The following is a 17055-nucleotide window of genomic DNA, read 5'->3' as shown; positions in this document are numbered from 1 at the left end:
AATTTAATTTTTGATTAAGAAATATAGGTGTTTAATTATTTATGTCGATAACATTCTATTTTCATAAATCATATATTTTTTTTTATTAAAGACAATCATGTTCGAATTAGATAAAATTACTATAAACAATAAAAAAAAAATTTTAAAACCAAATTAAGGAATAGAATAAGAGTTAATCATTTATACACTTTCAGTGTAAAGTTTTTTTACACTGACAACCAATTATATATTTTAATTATGTCATGTCACTGTAAAAAGTAAATGTGTTTATAGTGACATGACACAATTAAAAGATATAATTGGTTGCTAGTGTAAATTTTTTTTACATTGACAGTATATAAGTGATTAACTCATAGAATAAAATACATTCCTTCCTTCAACTTGCGATATGAGAAATGTGAAAAAAGCATACCATACCATATTTGTTAGAGATTATAAAATAACATGTGATATGTCCGAAATAAGGATGGCAAATATACCCGTACCCGCGGGTAATACCCGAACCCGTCCCGACTTTAACGGGGAATACCCGGTTTGATCGGGTACAGGTACGGGTACGGGTAAAACCCGATATATTAAATCGGGTATGGGTACGGGTATGTACTTACACGCCCCGTACCCGTACCCGTCCCCGTTTCCATTTTTAATTTAATACTCACTTTCAATTTAATTATATTAAAGAATTTTAATATTTTTTTATGTGTGATTATTTATTATAATATAAGATAAAGAAATTATGTAATTATAATTATAATATAATTAAAAAAATAATTTAAAAATATTATATTTAAAAAAAAAATAAAAAATAAAAAATTTGACGGGTACGAATATACCCGATACCCGACGGGAACGGGAATGCGAATAAAAATCACATATCCGAAGGGTACGGGTACGGGGACGGGGATGAGTTTGGCTCCCGGGGACGGGGACGAGCATCATGAAACCCGTACCCGTCTCGCCCCGTTGCCATCCCTAGTCCGAAATAAATATATAACTCACTTATTGAAAAGGTTTTTAGGTTGAGGTTATATTCAAATTCTAAAATAATATTATAATTTAGGTTTTTTGGTTGTGTTTATATTCAAATTCTAAAATAATATTATAATTTATCTCAACTATTGTTGTTAAATCTAATTCAATTAACTTAATATAAAATAATATAAACTTGGATCAACTAGCTTGTGAAGCCTAATTCAGTTGGCTTAATAATGATAGTGAATGGTAGGCTTGATAATGATTCCGTCAAAACCAAGCAACATATTTTAGAGCCAGACATATGCACATGCACACGTATAAATGATACAAGTTATAACCGAACCAACGAGGCTCAATATGACATAGCCGAACCCAATAATGAATGATCGCCGATAAAATGGACTACATGCCAGCCAATTTTCCGAAACTTGAATCTTGAAGCTTGTGGAAGACTTTTATCTCATCGTTATCCCTGACTTGAAACTACGTCACATAATGTGAAATAATACATGTTAAAAAATATTCTGGAAGCCAGAAGGGTTTCATTGGCTTCAAAATTGATGAGTAACACGTTGTCTTGTGTTGAAGAACATATAAAAAGTTCAGCTATATCATTATTATTACTATTATAATTATATATAAGAGTAACAGCTTTTACTAATAAGCAGAATTCTAGTCACAAACAGCAACAACTAGCATCATTTTTCGCCATGATCAGTGTTTATAACTTGCTCATCCTGACTGGTCCCATCTCTTTTGCCTTGGCCCTGAGTAAATGCTTCTGTATCTTCCCAGTAGCAGTCTTGGGTAAGGGTCCAAATACAACAGATTTTGGGACCCAATAAGCAGGCATTTTGGCCCTGCAGAACTTGAGTATATCCTCAACTATAACTTGCTCATTGCTCTTATCCACTCCTGGCTTCAATGTCACAAAAGCACAGGGAGACTCACCCCATTTTTCATCAGCCCTTGCCACCACTGCTGCCTCCAGTATTGCAGGATGCGAGTAAAGAGCATTCTCTATCTCCACACTGCTAATATTTTCAGCACCAGAGATGATAATATCCTTTGACCTGTCCTTGATTTCAATGTATCCATCTTCATGCTTCACAGCAAGATCCCCGGAATGAAACCATCCATTTGCAAAGGTCTCTTTGTTAGCCTCAGGGTTCTTCAAGTAGCCCTTCATCACAATATTGCCCCTCATCACAATCTCACCAACGGTTTTGCCATCAGCAGGAACTGGTTGCATGGTTTTTGTGTTCACAACTTCAAGGCCTTCCAAGCTAATGTACCGAACCCCTTGTCTTGCATTGAGCCGAGCTTGGTCCTCAGGCAGAAGTGAATCCCATTCTGGCTTCCAGGCACAGTAGACAGAGGGGCCATAAGTTTCTGAGAGACCGTAAGTGTGTGTGACACGAAAGCCTCGTTTGGACATGCCAGCGAGAACAGAAGGAGGAGGAGCAGCCCCAGCTGTGTTCACATGCACAACATGGGGTAGAGGAAGTATGGTTTCCTCGGACGGAGCATTGATTATTGTGTTCAGAACCACTGGTGCTGCACAAAAATGCGTCACTTTATACTTGGCAATGGCTTCATATACTGCCTTCGCTGTTACCTGAGTAAACAAACAGAAAAATGAGTTGAGGATGGATATCTTACGGAAAACAACTCACAAAAAAGTAGATAAACAGTATTGATTAACTATACAGCATTGTATGTAAACATACTTTGGTCAAAAACCTTGTTATCCGAAAACCACATTGTAATCAAGTTGAGCCGAGGTTGACTCACTTAAGTGGGCAAAACCCTCTTATTGCCTACAGTTTTCACTCATAACAAAAGATTACATCTGTTTAGTATGTTTAGACTTCAAATTAGCATGTTAACACTAGTTACCAAACCAAGAAACTGCAAAAGCTACTACTGTACAGAAGCACCATTTTGAAATCTTAGTCGAAGTATGTCAACTTCATATTTGAGTCATGCCACTATTATTTAGAACTAACTATAAATTAGTGGCAGAGAAATAGGAGAAGCTATTATTAATTTAATCATAATCAGAGTACATAGGGGCTGCACTTATATAGGTGTTGAATACAAACTGATAAGCTAAATAAATATCAGTATAATAACAAACTGATAATTATTAGTATCAGTATAATAACAAACTCATAAAAATAACAATTGAAAAGATAACAAATCTAAAGAGATAGAGTATTAAGTTAGTACTCCTACACTAACATCAGTCATGTGCTAAATGAGGCATTCATCAACTGGAACTAACATTAACCATTGCATCAAACTTAAAGCTAGAATTACAAAATATTATCAACAAGGCATATACCACTCATTCAATAGAGATAACAAGTTAACACCAATTTGTTTCCATCACTCAAACAAATGCAGGGCTTTTGCCAAAAGTTTACCTGGCGAAGACATATGTTTGTACCGCACAGAGCTGCAAGTGTCCACGTGAAACACCAACCATTGCAATGAAACATTGGCAGTGTCCAAAGATACACAGCACCTTCAGTCATTCCCCAAATAAGAGCGCCACTCAGAGACATGAGATAGGCTCCACGGTGGTGCAACACCACGCCCTTCGGACTAGCGGTGGTACCAGATGTGTAACCCAAAGATATGCTCTGCCACTCATCCTCCGGGGGTATCCATGCATATTCAGGGTCACCACTTTGGAGAAAATCCTCATATTCAATGGCTCCTTTTCCCAGAGCATACCTAAGTGTCTTAGGGTCGCAGTTTTCATCACCAATGACAACAAGTAGTGGTGGGTTGAAGGTCTTGGCTTTCTCAGACCATATTTTCAAAGCTTCTTCTGCCAAAGAAAAGAACTCTTGATCAACTATTACTGCTGCAGCTGTGCAATGACCAAGAAGAAAAGCTATTGTGGATGCATTTAGCCTAATGTTAACAGGGTTCAGCACAGCCCCTGCCATTGGAATTCCAAAGTGAGCTTCATAAAGAGCTGGAATATTGGGTGCAATAACAGCTACCTGTTGAAAGTAGTATCAGAAAATTATATAACATATTAGCATTACATTACCAGCATTTAGCAACGGGCCACAATAACAAAACTAAATTAGAGTGAAGCATGAACACACTATCGAAATGCGCTAGGCCAGTCAGATTCTCTGATGTCACCGAAATGACTTCGCAACACTAACATGTTGACCCACAAACTTTAAAACTATAGTCCAAACTACAAATACAGAATGATTTCAAAGTTTTAACTTACTAATATAAAATGCGCTATGGTTTTTTTTGTTTTGCTTGATAAATTTAAAATTAAAAAAAAATAAGAGATTTTTAAATTTGTTTAGCAGATAAAAGATTAATTTATTAAAAAAAATACAACAGCTAGTATATCATAAAATATTCATCCATCGTCGGATTGACACTCTTCCTCCGTTAAAAAAAAATCATTAATTCATCATATTATACAAACAATAAAACATAGTCTCACTTTGACAATAATCATCAACCATAGAACATAGAATCTGATAATCACCGTTAATTACGGGGCTATTTTTTTCGCTTAATTTTCATGTACATTGAATTAGTTAAAAATTATATCACATACGAATTTTAAAATAATTATTATAACATAATATAATGTTTGATTATTCTAATAATTTTTTTTCCGCAATCTGAAGAATTAAAAATAATTAATTTTAGAAATCATTTGATATTTTATGCCTAATAAAACTACTTCTCGCACTTTCTTCTTTTTACTTCATCGTTAAAACAATATTATCATAAATAAATAAAGAGGGTATTGGACACGTGAACGCCAATGATTATGGTTTACATGCGTTGACTATTTGACAAAGGAAAACGGAGAAAACATGTTTTGGGAGCAATCTAAAACCAAGGAGCGAAGGAACGGTAATTTATTTATTCCTTAAAAACGAATATATAATTTACGGCAAAAAGAGAAAAGGGTATGAGAAAGAGAAGTACAGTTTTGGCGAGACCGATGGAACGGTTGGAAAGAGCAGAGGCAAATTGACGGCAACGGTGGTAAGTTTGTTGCCACGTGTAGCGCCGAGATCCGTGGATGAGGGAGTTTCTAGTGGGGTGCACCTGGGCTGCTCTTTGGAGAAACCATAACGGCGTTAACGCAGTGTAGTTGGCTGCGTTCTTTGGCAAGTCGTCTATATCTCTTGCTCTCACCATCTCCACCCTCTCGCGCTTCCTCCAGACCTTACACTGACACTATCGAAACAAAAACTAAACTAATGAATGCCACCCGCTTGTGCTGCTGCCTTCCCAATACCTACTTATATATTCGTTTTCCACTTACGTGTCATTTTAGGTAAGTATATCCATTTATAAATATAAATATATAGATGATTTGCTACGGTGCATTTAACAAAATCAGAGTACGGGTACATCGAATGCATTTACCTATGAGTATTTGACATGTATGAAATCCAATTATTAAAACATGTTTTAATTGGGTTTTTAGCCCTTTATATCATAAAAAAAAAAAATTAAACATGTTTTAATTGGGCTTTTAGCCCTTGTAGTAAAATAATGTTTTATTTATTATTAATTTATTTTAAAAAATTAAATTTAATTTATAAATAATTATAAGAATTTAAATCAAATTAGATATGTAATTATAAAAAAATTATAAAAATCAAATAAATAACTTTCATATTTTACATAGAAGTTTATTGTAAACAAAACGATAAATTTTTTATACTAATATTATAGTTATTAGTATTGGCATAATTTTTATTGTAGTTAGGTGATTTGTTATTTTTATGTTAAGAAGCTTTAGCGAATTAAGAAATTTCGCTAAATTTCAGTTGTTAAGTGATTTCTCTGAATAGGGGCCAAGTTAACCAATAGGAAGAGATATATAAGATTTTTCTTAATAACTGAATCTCACAAGTTCATTTTCTTACAAAAGTTAAAAGAGGATCTTTAGAATCCATAAAGGACCATTTTCTCTTCCAACTTCCTATATCCCTTATTTTTCCTCCCTTGAGTTTGATTTTGGTAGCTGGTAGTGATTTGAAGCTTCTTAGCTAAGAAATCAAAGCGAGTGCGATGTCGTGCAGAGTTTTTTAAGAGCTTTGTCTTCTTCCTTCTTCTCTAGTTCTTAAGAGGTGGAGGTAAGGGAGGCTATAACTTTTATTCTTTTTATTGATTTAGTTGTGTTGTATGTTGGTTATTTTCCACAATTTGAGGTTATGTTGATTGGTTTTGAAAAATTTAAATGTTGAAGTTAGGGTTTCTTGTTCATGAGTTGAGTAGAAGTGAAAATTTGATGTTTCAATCATGATATATGTTGCATGTTGGAAATCTTCTAAGTTCAAGCATATTAAGTAAAATCATAATTCTAACAAGTGCAGATTTCTTTATCGTGTTGAGTGTGACTCACATTGGAAGCTTTTTGTCTCGTTCACATCGGACACAAGATTGGTGGCATTGAGTATGGGTTAGGAAGAAGTCTCTGACTTTGTCATGCCAAATGTGGTTTGAATGGCATCGAACCTAATGAGAGAGAAATATCTTTAACTTGGTGACATTAGCCCAAAGTTGAGTGACACTCAGTGTGGTCGAGACATAACTATTTGCTTAGATGTTGTCGGGCACCAATATGATATCGGACATGAGTCAGGTAGAGACTTTTTGTTTAAAATGAGGTTGGATGGTGGACTTTGCCACACTAGACGTGAGGGCCCAATGGTCTCTACCTACTCTACGTTGGGCGTGGACAAGGAAGAGGACTCCCTACCTTGATGGTGTCAAGCATAGTATGGATAGCATCGAGCGAGGGTTGCATTGATTTAACTTAATGTTTTATTATGAAATTTGTAACATGTATAAGATAATTGGATTTATTACATGTTATATGATGATTAAGTTATGTTGTATGATTGTATATTGATGTAAGATGTTGAATCTCTATACATTGATCTAAGATAGTGTATAGCTGATTAAATGGTTGAAAGTTAAGTTAAGTTGCATGTTGTTTAGTTGAGTAATTATGTTGAGAATGTTTTGGCATTGAAGTTGTACCATGTTGATCAACCTAAGACAAGAGGATAAGTTATTTATAAAGTTACATATCTCATTATGAGGATATTGTGTTATGGTGCTCCAATAGCTAAATTTGTTGAAAAATCCTTATTAGAAATTTGACCCTTAAAATGGATCGTTGAATCTCCTCTATTACCTTAGTTAATGTGGTATGTGGATCAGATTGAAGCATATTGACTATAAACGACCAATGTTGATTCATATGTGGACAAGGTTGTGTCATACATGTATTAAACAAACAAATTATAGTAAGATACAAGGTCGGGGGTTAAAACTTTTAACTAAGTACTAAATGGTGTAGTATTTGAAGGATAGTTGACCGATGATAAGTGTCTAATTAAGCTTGATTTAACAACCATTTGAGACACTTATCTAGCACATTTTGTGTACATATCAACATTATTTTGATCTATATATGCTTAGAATCAAAGAGGTATTTTGATTGTGCAAGTACATGGAATGATGAAGCTTTTGATCCATTTTGGTGTGCATTTTGTAGGTTTTGGAACCTGGAGAAGACTGGCTCAGCCATTCTAAAGCGCCCAGCGGATTAGCTTGTGCTGGAGAAGGAGTGCTCTCTGCCTCAAATCCGCTCAGCCACTCAAATCCGCTCAGCGGATTTCATCCAGGAACAAGGGGTGTTCTCTGCCTCTAAAGCGCTCAGCGGATCTAAGGCGCTCAGCCATTGAGATTTCTTCAGGGTGAAGAATTCCCAATCCGCTCAGCCGTTCCAAGGCGCTGAGCGGATTTATCTTTTTAGTGTTACCCTGTTTTCATATATATTAAAAGGAGGAGAGAGAAAAGTGGGAATTAGGCTGCACGAAAGAAAAGAAACAGAGGGGGGAGAGAAACAGAGTGCTCTGGAGCTCGTGGGAACGCGAATCTTCAAGGGATCTTCTTCTTCTTCTACCTCTCAACCTGGGTTTTGGTGATTTCTTGTAATATGGAGAGCTAATCTCCAGGGTTGGGATAGATGTAATCATCAAACTCCTATGTATTCTCTTTGATTCATATATATATATCATCCATTACTTGATGTTAGTGATTTCTTCCTGTTCTTAATGCTTTGATAAACTGATCACTTATCCATGCTTTTGGGGTTTGGGATTCGGTCGGAAGACGTCTTGCAAGCCTAGACTTGGAACGAATCACCTATTAGTTTTGAGATCCAGGAATGGTCTTGAGATTAATAGTTAATTCAAGTTCTAGTTCTTAATGCGGGATGTTTAATTAAATGAAGTGAGGGATCATTCATTAAGTTAGATATCTTAGAATTTCTTATGCCAAGGGATTGGGTTGGAATGAATTTAGTGAACTTAATGACAATGGGTAATGGAACTTTTGAAAAGAATCAATAGGAATGCATAGGAGGGAGATTGATGAAGTCAAATCCCAACTGTTTCTTATATCTGTTTTTCTTCAAATCAACTTACCTTGTGGTTTCCTTTTAAATTTGGAAAATCATCCATAAAAACCTGAACATGTGCAATTATTCCAGTTTTCACATTATAAGTATCCATTAATATCATAGAAATCTGAGTTATCTCACAAGTCCCTGAGGTTCGACAACCTTTTATTTATACTACAGAGACTTGGGTGCGCTTGCCTATTAAAAATCCGAACAAGTTTCTTGGCGCCGTTGCCGGGGACTTGTGTCAAGATAGTTGTGATTTCTATTGTATTAGTTGGATCTTATTGTATATATTTCTTAGCTTTTATTGTGTGAATATATTCTTTACCTGTTGTTCTAACTTTTCTGTTTAAGTTAGTCTTTGTATGCGAGGAAAGATTCCTGCTGAGCAGTTGCTATTTGATCCAGAAATTGAGAAAACAGCCAGGAAAAATAATAGTAGAAGAAGGCGACAAAGGAAGCTTGAACAGGAGAGACAGGAACAGGAGGGTACTTCCACTTCAGTTGCAGCTCAACACTCTATTTCTGAATCAATGGCTGAGGAAGGACAGGGTGGTGGTGACAGACCTCATCATCAACCAAGGAGACTCTTAGGAGAATACAATCATCAGTTGGGACCTAGGCATTTCTCCAGTATAGCTAGACCAACCAAGGGAGTGGAGATGAAGCCAGCATTATTATCTCTCATCACTGCCAATCAATTTGCAGGAATGGACCATGAAGATCCCTACACACATCTGTCTACTTTCTATGAGCTTATTGGTACTATGGGTGTACCTGGAGAAGATGAAGAAGCAGTTTATTTGCGATTGTTTCCTTTCTCTTTGACAGGTAAAGCCAAGACATGGTTGCAGGCCCATCCGAATCAGAGCTTAACCAGATGGGAGGATGTAGAAAGGAAGTTTTTGGCAAGATTCTTCCCTCCTTCCAGATATATAAGTGCCAAATCAGCAATTGCAACATTCTCTCAAGGTGCTGATGAGCCTTTATGTGAAGCTTGGGAGAGATATAAATCCTTGCTGAGGAAATGCCCGAATCATGGGTTTGATGATGTGGCACAACTTAATATGTTCTGTAATGGGTTAAGACCACAGACAAAGATGTTATTGGATGCTTCTGCAGGTGGTTCAATGATGATGAAGGATTCTGAGGAAGCAATTACCATTATTGATGCTTTAGCAGCCAGTGACTACCAAGCTCATCATGATAGGAGCCAGCCTTCAAAAAGGGGAATTCTGGAATTGGATACCCAAAATGCAATCCTGGCCCAGAATAAGCTTCTTTCTCAGCAAATGGAAGAGATAAAGAAGCAGATGTCCAAACTGCAAGTAGGGTCATCTTCACGCTCTCAGCAGGTAATGAGATGTGATTTTTGTGCAGGTGATCATCCAAATGGGCATTGCTCTGTCTCTGAATCAGAACAGGAGGAGGAAGTTAATTACATGAGCAATCCGGGAAGGCAAGGGAATTTCTCTGGTAATTATAATCAGAATCAAGGCTGGAGGAGTAATCAGAATCAGTATTCTGGGTGGAAACAAGAAGCAGGGCCTTCACAAAGGCAGCCCCCACAAAAGCCATATCAAAATCAGTCTTCTTATCAGCCTGATAGGTTGTCAAAAATGGAGGAGGCTCTTACACAATTTATGCAGGTTTCCACAACTAATCAGAAGAACACTGAAGCGTCTATCAGAAATCTGGAGGTTCAAGTAGGGCAGCTAGCCAAGCAGTTGGCAGATCAACAAAATAAAAATTTTTCCGCCAATACACAGGTCAATCCGAAGGAGCAGTGTCAGCCAATTACAACAAGGAGAGGCACTGTGATAGGTAAGGGGATTGGTGACAATTTGAGAGACAGTAGTGTTGGGGAAGAAGAGAAAAAGAGTGTAGTTGAGTTAGAAAGTGAGAAAGAGGTGGAGTTGAATAAAGAGGAAGAAAAAAAAGAAAATAATAAAAAAGAGAGTGAAAAAAATGAGAGGAGAGATGGAGATGTGAGGGAGGAGAGAAAGAAGAAAGGGAAAGAAGTCATTAGGCCTCCTCCAGTGAAGAATCTACCTTACCCACATGCTCCGTCAAAGAAAGACAAGGAACGCCAGTTTGCAAGGTTCCTTGATATAATCAAGAGGTTACAGATCAACATACCTTTTGCAGAGGCCTTGGAACAGATGCCATCTTATGCAAGATTTATGAAAGATCTTTTGACAAAGAAGAGAAAGTTGAGTGAAGATGGAACAGTGGAGTTAGAGGCAGGTTGCAGTGCTATAATTCAGAAGTCACTTCCACAAAAGTCTAGAGATCCAGGGAGTTTTACTCTGCCAGTCACTATTGGAAATGTTTCTGTGGGGAAGGCATTGTTGGACTTAGGAGCTAGTATCAATCTGATGCCTTTGTCAATGCTACAGAGGATAGGTGAGGTGGAGGTGAGACCTACTAGAATGACTCTGCAGTTGGCTGACAGGTCCATCAAGTATCCTCATGGTGTTGTTGAAGACCTCTTAGTAAAAGTTGATAAGTTTTGGTTCCCAGTAGATTTTGTTGTCATGGATATGGAGGAAGATTCTGAGGTTCCTCTTATTTTGGGACGACCATTCATGAAGACAGCCAAAGTTATTATTGATGTTGATGATGGGAAACTCAAGGTTAGAGTTCAGGATGATGAAGTGAACTTTGATGTCTTTGAGGCCATGAAGCATCCAAGTGATAAGGCAGGTTGTTTCAGAGTGGATGTGATTGATGAGCTGTGTTTGGAAGCTCAAAGAAATTTCTCAGTAGCTACACCATTGGAGAAGGCATTGATGAGTGTGGTCAGTGAAATTAATGATGAAGAAGAAAGAGAAATTCAGAAATGTCTGGAGGAGTTAGACAAAGCCAAGGAGGTTTCTACTAATCCTGCAAGTGTACAAGAGTTAAACAAAGGGGACAAGTCTCAACCTCAGCAGCTAGAATTGAAGCAATTGCCAAGCCATCTCAAATATGTGTTTTTAGAGGCAAATGGTGGAAAACCAGTTATAATTAGCAATTCTTTATCTTCGGAGGAGGAAAGGAAGTTAGTTGAGGTTTTAAAAGCGAATGAAGGGGCTATTGGATGGACATTGTCTGATCTTAAAGGTATTAGTCCTTCATACTGCATGCACAGAATCTTGATGGAACAGGATTATAGACCTGTAGCACAACCTCAAAGGCGCCTCAATCCAACAATGAAGGAGGTTGTCAGAAAGGAAGTGATTAAGTTACTTGAAGCTGGAATGATTTACCCTATTTCTGACAGTGCATGGGTTAGTCCTGTTCAGGTGGTACCTAAGAAGGGAGGCATGACGGTGGTGATGAATGACAGGAACGAATTAATTCCTACAAGGACAGTCACTGGTTGGCGGATGTGTATTGATTATCGGAAGCTGAACCAGGCCACAAGGAAGGATCACTTTCCATTGCCCTTCATGGACCAGATGCTAGAGAGGTTGGCGGGTCAGGCTTTCTATTGCTTCTTGGACGGTTATTCTGGGTATAATCAGATAGCAGTTGACCCGAAGGACCAGGAAAAGACAGCATTCACATGTCCTTTTGGCGTTTTTGCATATAGAAAGATGCCATTTGGATTATGTAACGCACCAGCCACGTTTCAGAGGTACATGTTGGCCATATTCTCTGATCTTGTTGAAAAATGTATTGAGATTTTCATGGATGATTTCTCAGTGTTTGGATCATCATTTGATTCATGTTTGGAGAATCTCAACATGGTACTGAGGAGGTGCGTAGAAACAAATCTGGTTCTTAATTGGGAGAAGTGTCATTTTATGGTGACTGAAGGAATAGTGCTTGGCCACAAAGTTTCTGAGAAAGGTATTGAGGTGGATCCAGCTAAGGTTGAGGTCATTTCTAAGCTTCCTCCACCATCAAATGTGAAAGGAATTAGAAGTTTTCTTGGACATGCTGGATTTTATAGGCGGTTCATCAAAGATTTCTCAAAGATCGCTAAACCGCTCAGCAATCTCCTTGTGAAGGATGTTAAGTTTAAATTTGATGATAATTGCTTGTCTGCCTTTTCACTCTTAAAGCAAAAGTTGTGTTCAGCACCCATAATTACTAGCCCAGATTGGAATTTTGATTTTGAGTTAATGTGTGATGCTAGTGATTATGCAGTGGGTGCTGTGCTGGGTCAAAGAAAAAACAAAATTTTTCATGTCATACACTATGCAAGTAAAGTTTTAAATGAGACTCAAATGAATTATGCAACCACAGAGAAAGAGTTACTTGCAATAGTATATGCACTTGAGAAATTTCGTTCTTATTTGATTGGTTCAAAAATTACTATATTCACTGACCATGCAGCTATTAAGTATTTGCTAACTAAATCTGATTCCAAGCCCAGGTTGATAAGATGGATTTTGTTGTTACAGGAATTTGATTTAGAGATAAAGGATAAGAAAGGCTGTGAGAATCACATCGCAGATCACCTATCAAGATTAGAAAATAAAGAGGTGACCATACTAGAGAGTGCTATCCATGAAGAATTTTCAGATGAAAAGTTATTCTCTGTGCAGGAAAGACCTTGGTTTGCTGATATGGCAAATTTTAAAGCAGCCGTGGTCATTCCAGAAGATCTTAATTGGCAACAGAGAAAGAAATTCTTCAAGGATTCCACTTACTATGTATGGGATGATCCTTATTTATTTAAGATTGGTGCTGATGGTTTGTTGAGAAGATGTGTTTCAGGTGCAGAGATCAGGGATATTTTGTGGCACTGCCACAATTCACCTTATGGAGGTCATTACAATGGAGATCGCACAGCAGCAAAGATTCTTCAGTCTGGATTTTACTGGCCTTCTATCTTTAAGGATTCTCATGAACACTGCAAGAATTGTGATAAGTGTCAGAGAACTGGAGGAATTTCCAAGAGACATGAATTACCATTGCAGAATATCCTTGAAGTTGAGGTTTTTGACTGCTGGGGAATTGACTTTGTAGGACCCCTTTCATCATCTTATTCCAATGAGTACATTCTGGTTGCTGTGGATTATGTTTCCAAGTGGGTGGAAGCTGTAGCGACTCAGAAAGCTGATGCACGAACGGTGATCAAGTTTTTGAAAAAGAACATCTTTACCAGATTTGGAACACCGAGAGTGCTCATAAGTGATGGTGGTTCTCATTTCTGCAACACACAGTTGAAGAAGTTGTTAGAGCACTATGGTGTGAGGCACAAAGTAGCTACACCTTACCATCCTCAGACAAATGGACAGGCAGAGGTTTCCAATAGGGAGTTAAAGAGGATCTTAGAAAAAACTGTAGCCAGCTCAAGGAAGGATTGGGCTGTGAAATTGGATGATACATTGTGGGCCTACAGGACAGCATACAAGACTCCAATTGGACTATCTCCATTCCAGCTTGTGTATGGGAAGGCCTGCCATCTACCAGTTGAGTTGGAACATAAGGCCTATTGGGCCTTGAAAACTTTGAATTTTGATTTGAAGGCCTCAGGTGAAAAAAGGAAGCTCCAGCTACATGAGCTTGAAGAAATGAGGTTACAAGCATATGAATCTTCCCGGATTTATAAGAACAAAGTCAAGTCTTACCATGACAGGAAGATTGTCCAGAGAAATTTCCAACCAGGCCAACAGGTGTTATTGTTCAATTCCAGGTTGAGATTATTCCCTGGAAAGCTCAAATCCAAATGGTCAGGCCCCTTTGTGATCAAATCAGTCAAACCATATGGGGCAGTGGAGTTGGAAGAGCCAAATTCTGGAAGGTCTTGGATGGTGAATGGTCAGAGAATTAAGCCATACTTGGGTGGTGAGGTTGAGAAACTCATCACAGTTGCTCATTTAAATGATCCATGACTTGAAGGAGTGTCAAGCTAATGACAATAAAGAAGCGCTTTCTGGGAGGCAACCCAGTGAATATGTTTTGAATTTGGCTTTGATTATTCACTTTTTGCATGTTGATTTGATTTTATGTTAGTACTTAGGAGTAAGTAGGATTTAAAACTTAGTAACTTGCTTGTATGCTTGTTTGATATCATACATTCTCCCTTGATGTTTGATGTTTGTTTGCTACAAAATTATGTAGAAGAAGAATTTTAGGAATCCTGGATCAACACTTAGTTAAATTTAGAAACCAGAATTTCTGATCCAGGACTCAGTGGCTCAGCCACTCAGAGGCGCTCAGCCCCTTATATCAGTAAGTAAACCAGATGAGTCCCTGGAGGACAGGCGCTCAGCGCCTTGGAGTGGCTCAGCGCCTTGGATTTGAATTGGCCTCTGGAGGTAAAGCGCTCAGCGCTTGGAAGGCGCTCAGCGCCTGGAAATGAGAAAAAAAAAAAAAAAACCTGGAGCTCTCTGGAGCCAAATGGCTCAGCGGATTTTAGGCGCTCAGCGCCTTGGGGAAGATGAGCTCTCTGGAGCTAAACAGCTCAGCGCTTCCCAAGCGCTGAGCGGATGAGTGTCGGGCATGGGCCTTACTTAAAAGGTATTAAAACATAAAACCCAATGGCCCAAGGAGTAAGAACTGCCTATTCCCATTCTTCCACTTCTACATCCCACTACTTGTAACTGCTCTTGGCACGCGTTCTTATTATTCCCCTTCACGCATTTGCTCTCTAATTTTTTCGATTTTGTGGTTGATTTTCCTGTGTACAACGAGACTACTTTGGTTCAAGGTATGTCCACTCTCACCCCTCTATGGGCAATAGCCCTCAGCTTTGATAGGTTTAGGGTTTGATTCTTGTTCTGCTCTCACCATTTTGGGGTTAAATTTTGTTATCCCAGTGGTCTCGTTCAACAATACATGTTTGGGGTTAAAGTTTGTGTTAGGGTTCACATCCTGTGTATAGTTGTGTGGCTGTTTGATAATTGTACAATGCATGCTCTAGGATTTCAAATTCTGCTGCTTTTCCTTGATTGTCTTTCAAAAATTTGAAGTTGAGAAAAGTTTTCATGAACTAGGGTTCTCAAGCAACCCAGAAAATTCCAGATTTTTTCAAATACAGAGAACCCTAATTTTTCAAACCTGGAGTAAGGCGCTCAGCGCTTTTGAGGCGCTGAGCGGATTAGGGGCAGAAACCCAGTGCTCAAGGCGCTCAGCGCTTTCAAAGCGCTGAGCGGAAAGAGGTCAGAAACACATCCTTTTCAAAGGCGCTCAGCGATTTTGAGGCGCTGAGCGGATGGACAACAGAGAGTCATAGTTCCTCGTGTTAAATGAATTATTTGACTTTTACCTAACACTTGTGGTTTGCCATTGTTTTTAAATGAATTGCAGATGGGAAAATCGAGACCCACTCATGAGATCCCAGCTAGTAAGAAGAGGAAGGAGGCTGCTTCTTCAAATCCTCCTCCACATGAGTCTGAAACTGAGGAACCTACTCAGTCACCTGTGGCTTCAATCCGTCTGGACAGAAGCAGATTCATGACCAAAACTAAGCAGCAGCGATATACTGAGTTGGAGCCCCGCCAAATAGTTGCTGAAAGACGGGTGGAGTTGGAAGCTGGAGAATATATGGAATTTCAAAGAGAACTGACTCACAGGAAATGGAATAAACTGGCTACTCCTGAGAAGAAATATAATGAAGAGATTATCAAGGAGTTTTATGCCAATGCTCTCCCACTTCAGAGGACTGATAAGAACAGAACTAGCTGGGTTAGAGGAGCCGTGGTCAGTTATTCTAGAGATGCCATTCAGCAATATTTGAGCACTCGTGATGTTATGGGAGGTGATGGTTTGGATGAATATGGCCGGTTGAAGAAGGCCCGAGCTTTTAATGCTGATAAAATGGCCAAAGTGTTGTGTCTACCGGGCTGTACATATACAGTGGGAATCACAGGTAACCCTGTTTCATTCTTACGGAAGAACCTGACTACCATTGCACGTATCTGGCAAAATTTTTTATACTGCAATGTGTACTGCATCACCCACATATCTGATTTGAACATGCCCAGAGCCACACTTCTTTACTCCATTTTGCAAAAGACTGAGATAGATATAACCACTGTTATTTCAGATGAAATACATAAGATTGTGTTATCCTCTTCTTCTTCAACAGGTGTTTCTAAACCTTTGGGTTTTCCAGGTTTAATTATTGGTTTATGTTTAGTTAATGGTTCTCGTCTGCCTGGTAATTTAAATAAATCTCTTAGACCTCCCATCAATGCTGCATATATTAAAATTCATTGTAAAAGTGAGCCGCACGGTGATGCCTCTCAACCTAGGCCTCCAAGGCAATGGCAAGGATCTTCTTCCTCCCAATTACCTGGCCAAGAGTTCATGGTTGCCCATTTTCACCATATAGAGCAGCAAAATTTGGCTAATCATCTGGCGTTGATGTCTCTCAACACAAGCATGTATCATGCTCATCAACAACAGTTTCATGGAGGACCTCCCTTTCAGTGGCCATCCCCAGAGACTTTCCAGCAACAATTCTATTGGCCTGGGGACAGTCCTAACTTTGAAGGAGGAGAGGAGGAGCAGCCAGAACCAGAGGAGGAGCAGCATGAAGGAGAAGGTGGAGCTGAGGATGAAGAAGGAGAAGGTGGAGTTGAAAGAGAAGAAGAAGGGGAAGACCATGATGAGGAGGACACTTGAGGGTTCTTTAGCACTTTAATTTG

General features: G+C 38.5%; 2 protein-coding genes across 2 annotated transcripts; one reads left to right on the top strand and one right to left on the bottom strand.

Moving 5' to 3' along the window:
• Window positions 1-1487: 1487 nt before the first annotated feature.
• Window positions 1488-5273, bottom strand: LOC109807367 (acetate--CoA ligase CCL3). The gene is made up of 3 exons (XM_083075839.1): window positions 4960-5273; window positions 3405-3992; window positions 1488-2593 (listed from the first exon to the last, which is right to left on the bottom strand). The coding sequence occupies exons 1-3, from the start codon at window positions 5173-5175 to the stop codon at window positions 1697-1699; spliced, it is 1701 nt and encodes a 566-aa protein (XP_082931965.1). The 5' UTR covers window positions 5176-5273; the 3' UTR covers window positions 1488-1696.
• On the top strand, window positions 5185-14295 carry LOC145958159 (uncharacterized). Its single transcript, XM_083074645.1, has 2 exons — window positions 5185-5314; window positions 6363-14295. Exon 2 carries the CDS (start codon window positions 8830-8832, stop codon window positions 14293-14295), a length of 5466 nt encoding a protein of 1821 aa, XP_082930771.1. The 5' UTR covers window positions 5185-5314; window positions 6363-8829.
• Window positions 14296-17055: the final 2760 nt, after the last annotated feature.

The sequence above is a fragment of the Cajanus cajan genome, chromosome 5 (assembly GCF_000230855.2).
Source record: "Cajanus cajan strain Asha chromosome 5, NIPB_CcT2T_4, whole genome shotgun sequence".
Lineage (NCBI taxonomy): Eukaryota > Viridiplantae > Streptophyta > Magnoliopsida > Fabales > Fabaceae > Cajanus > Cajanus cajan.
The sequence above is the reverse complement of the archived record's forward strand: the minus strand, read 5'-3'. Positions and strand labels throughout refer to the sequence as shown.

Excerpts from the sequence above, each read along its gene's own strand:
- LOC109807367 (XM_083075839.1), bottom strand. The coding sequence starts at position 5,175 with ATGGTGAGAGCAAGAGATATAGACGACTTGCCAAAGAACGCAGCCAAC. Across the intron at positions 3,993-4,959 it reads CCATCGGTCTCGCCAAAACT|GTAGCTGTTATTGCACCCAA; the intron begins GTACTTCTCTTT and ends TACTTTCAACAG. Across the intron at positions 2,594-3,404 it reads CAAACATATGTCTTCGCCAG|GTAACAGCGAAGGCAGTATA; the intron begins GTAAACTTTTGG and ends TTGTTTACTCAG.
- LOC145958159 (XM_083074645.1), top strand. The coding sequence starts at position 8,830 with ATGCGAGGAAAGATTCCTGCTGAGCAGTTGCTATTTGATCCAGAAATT.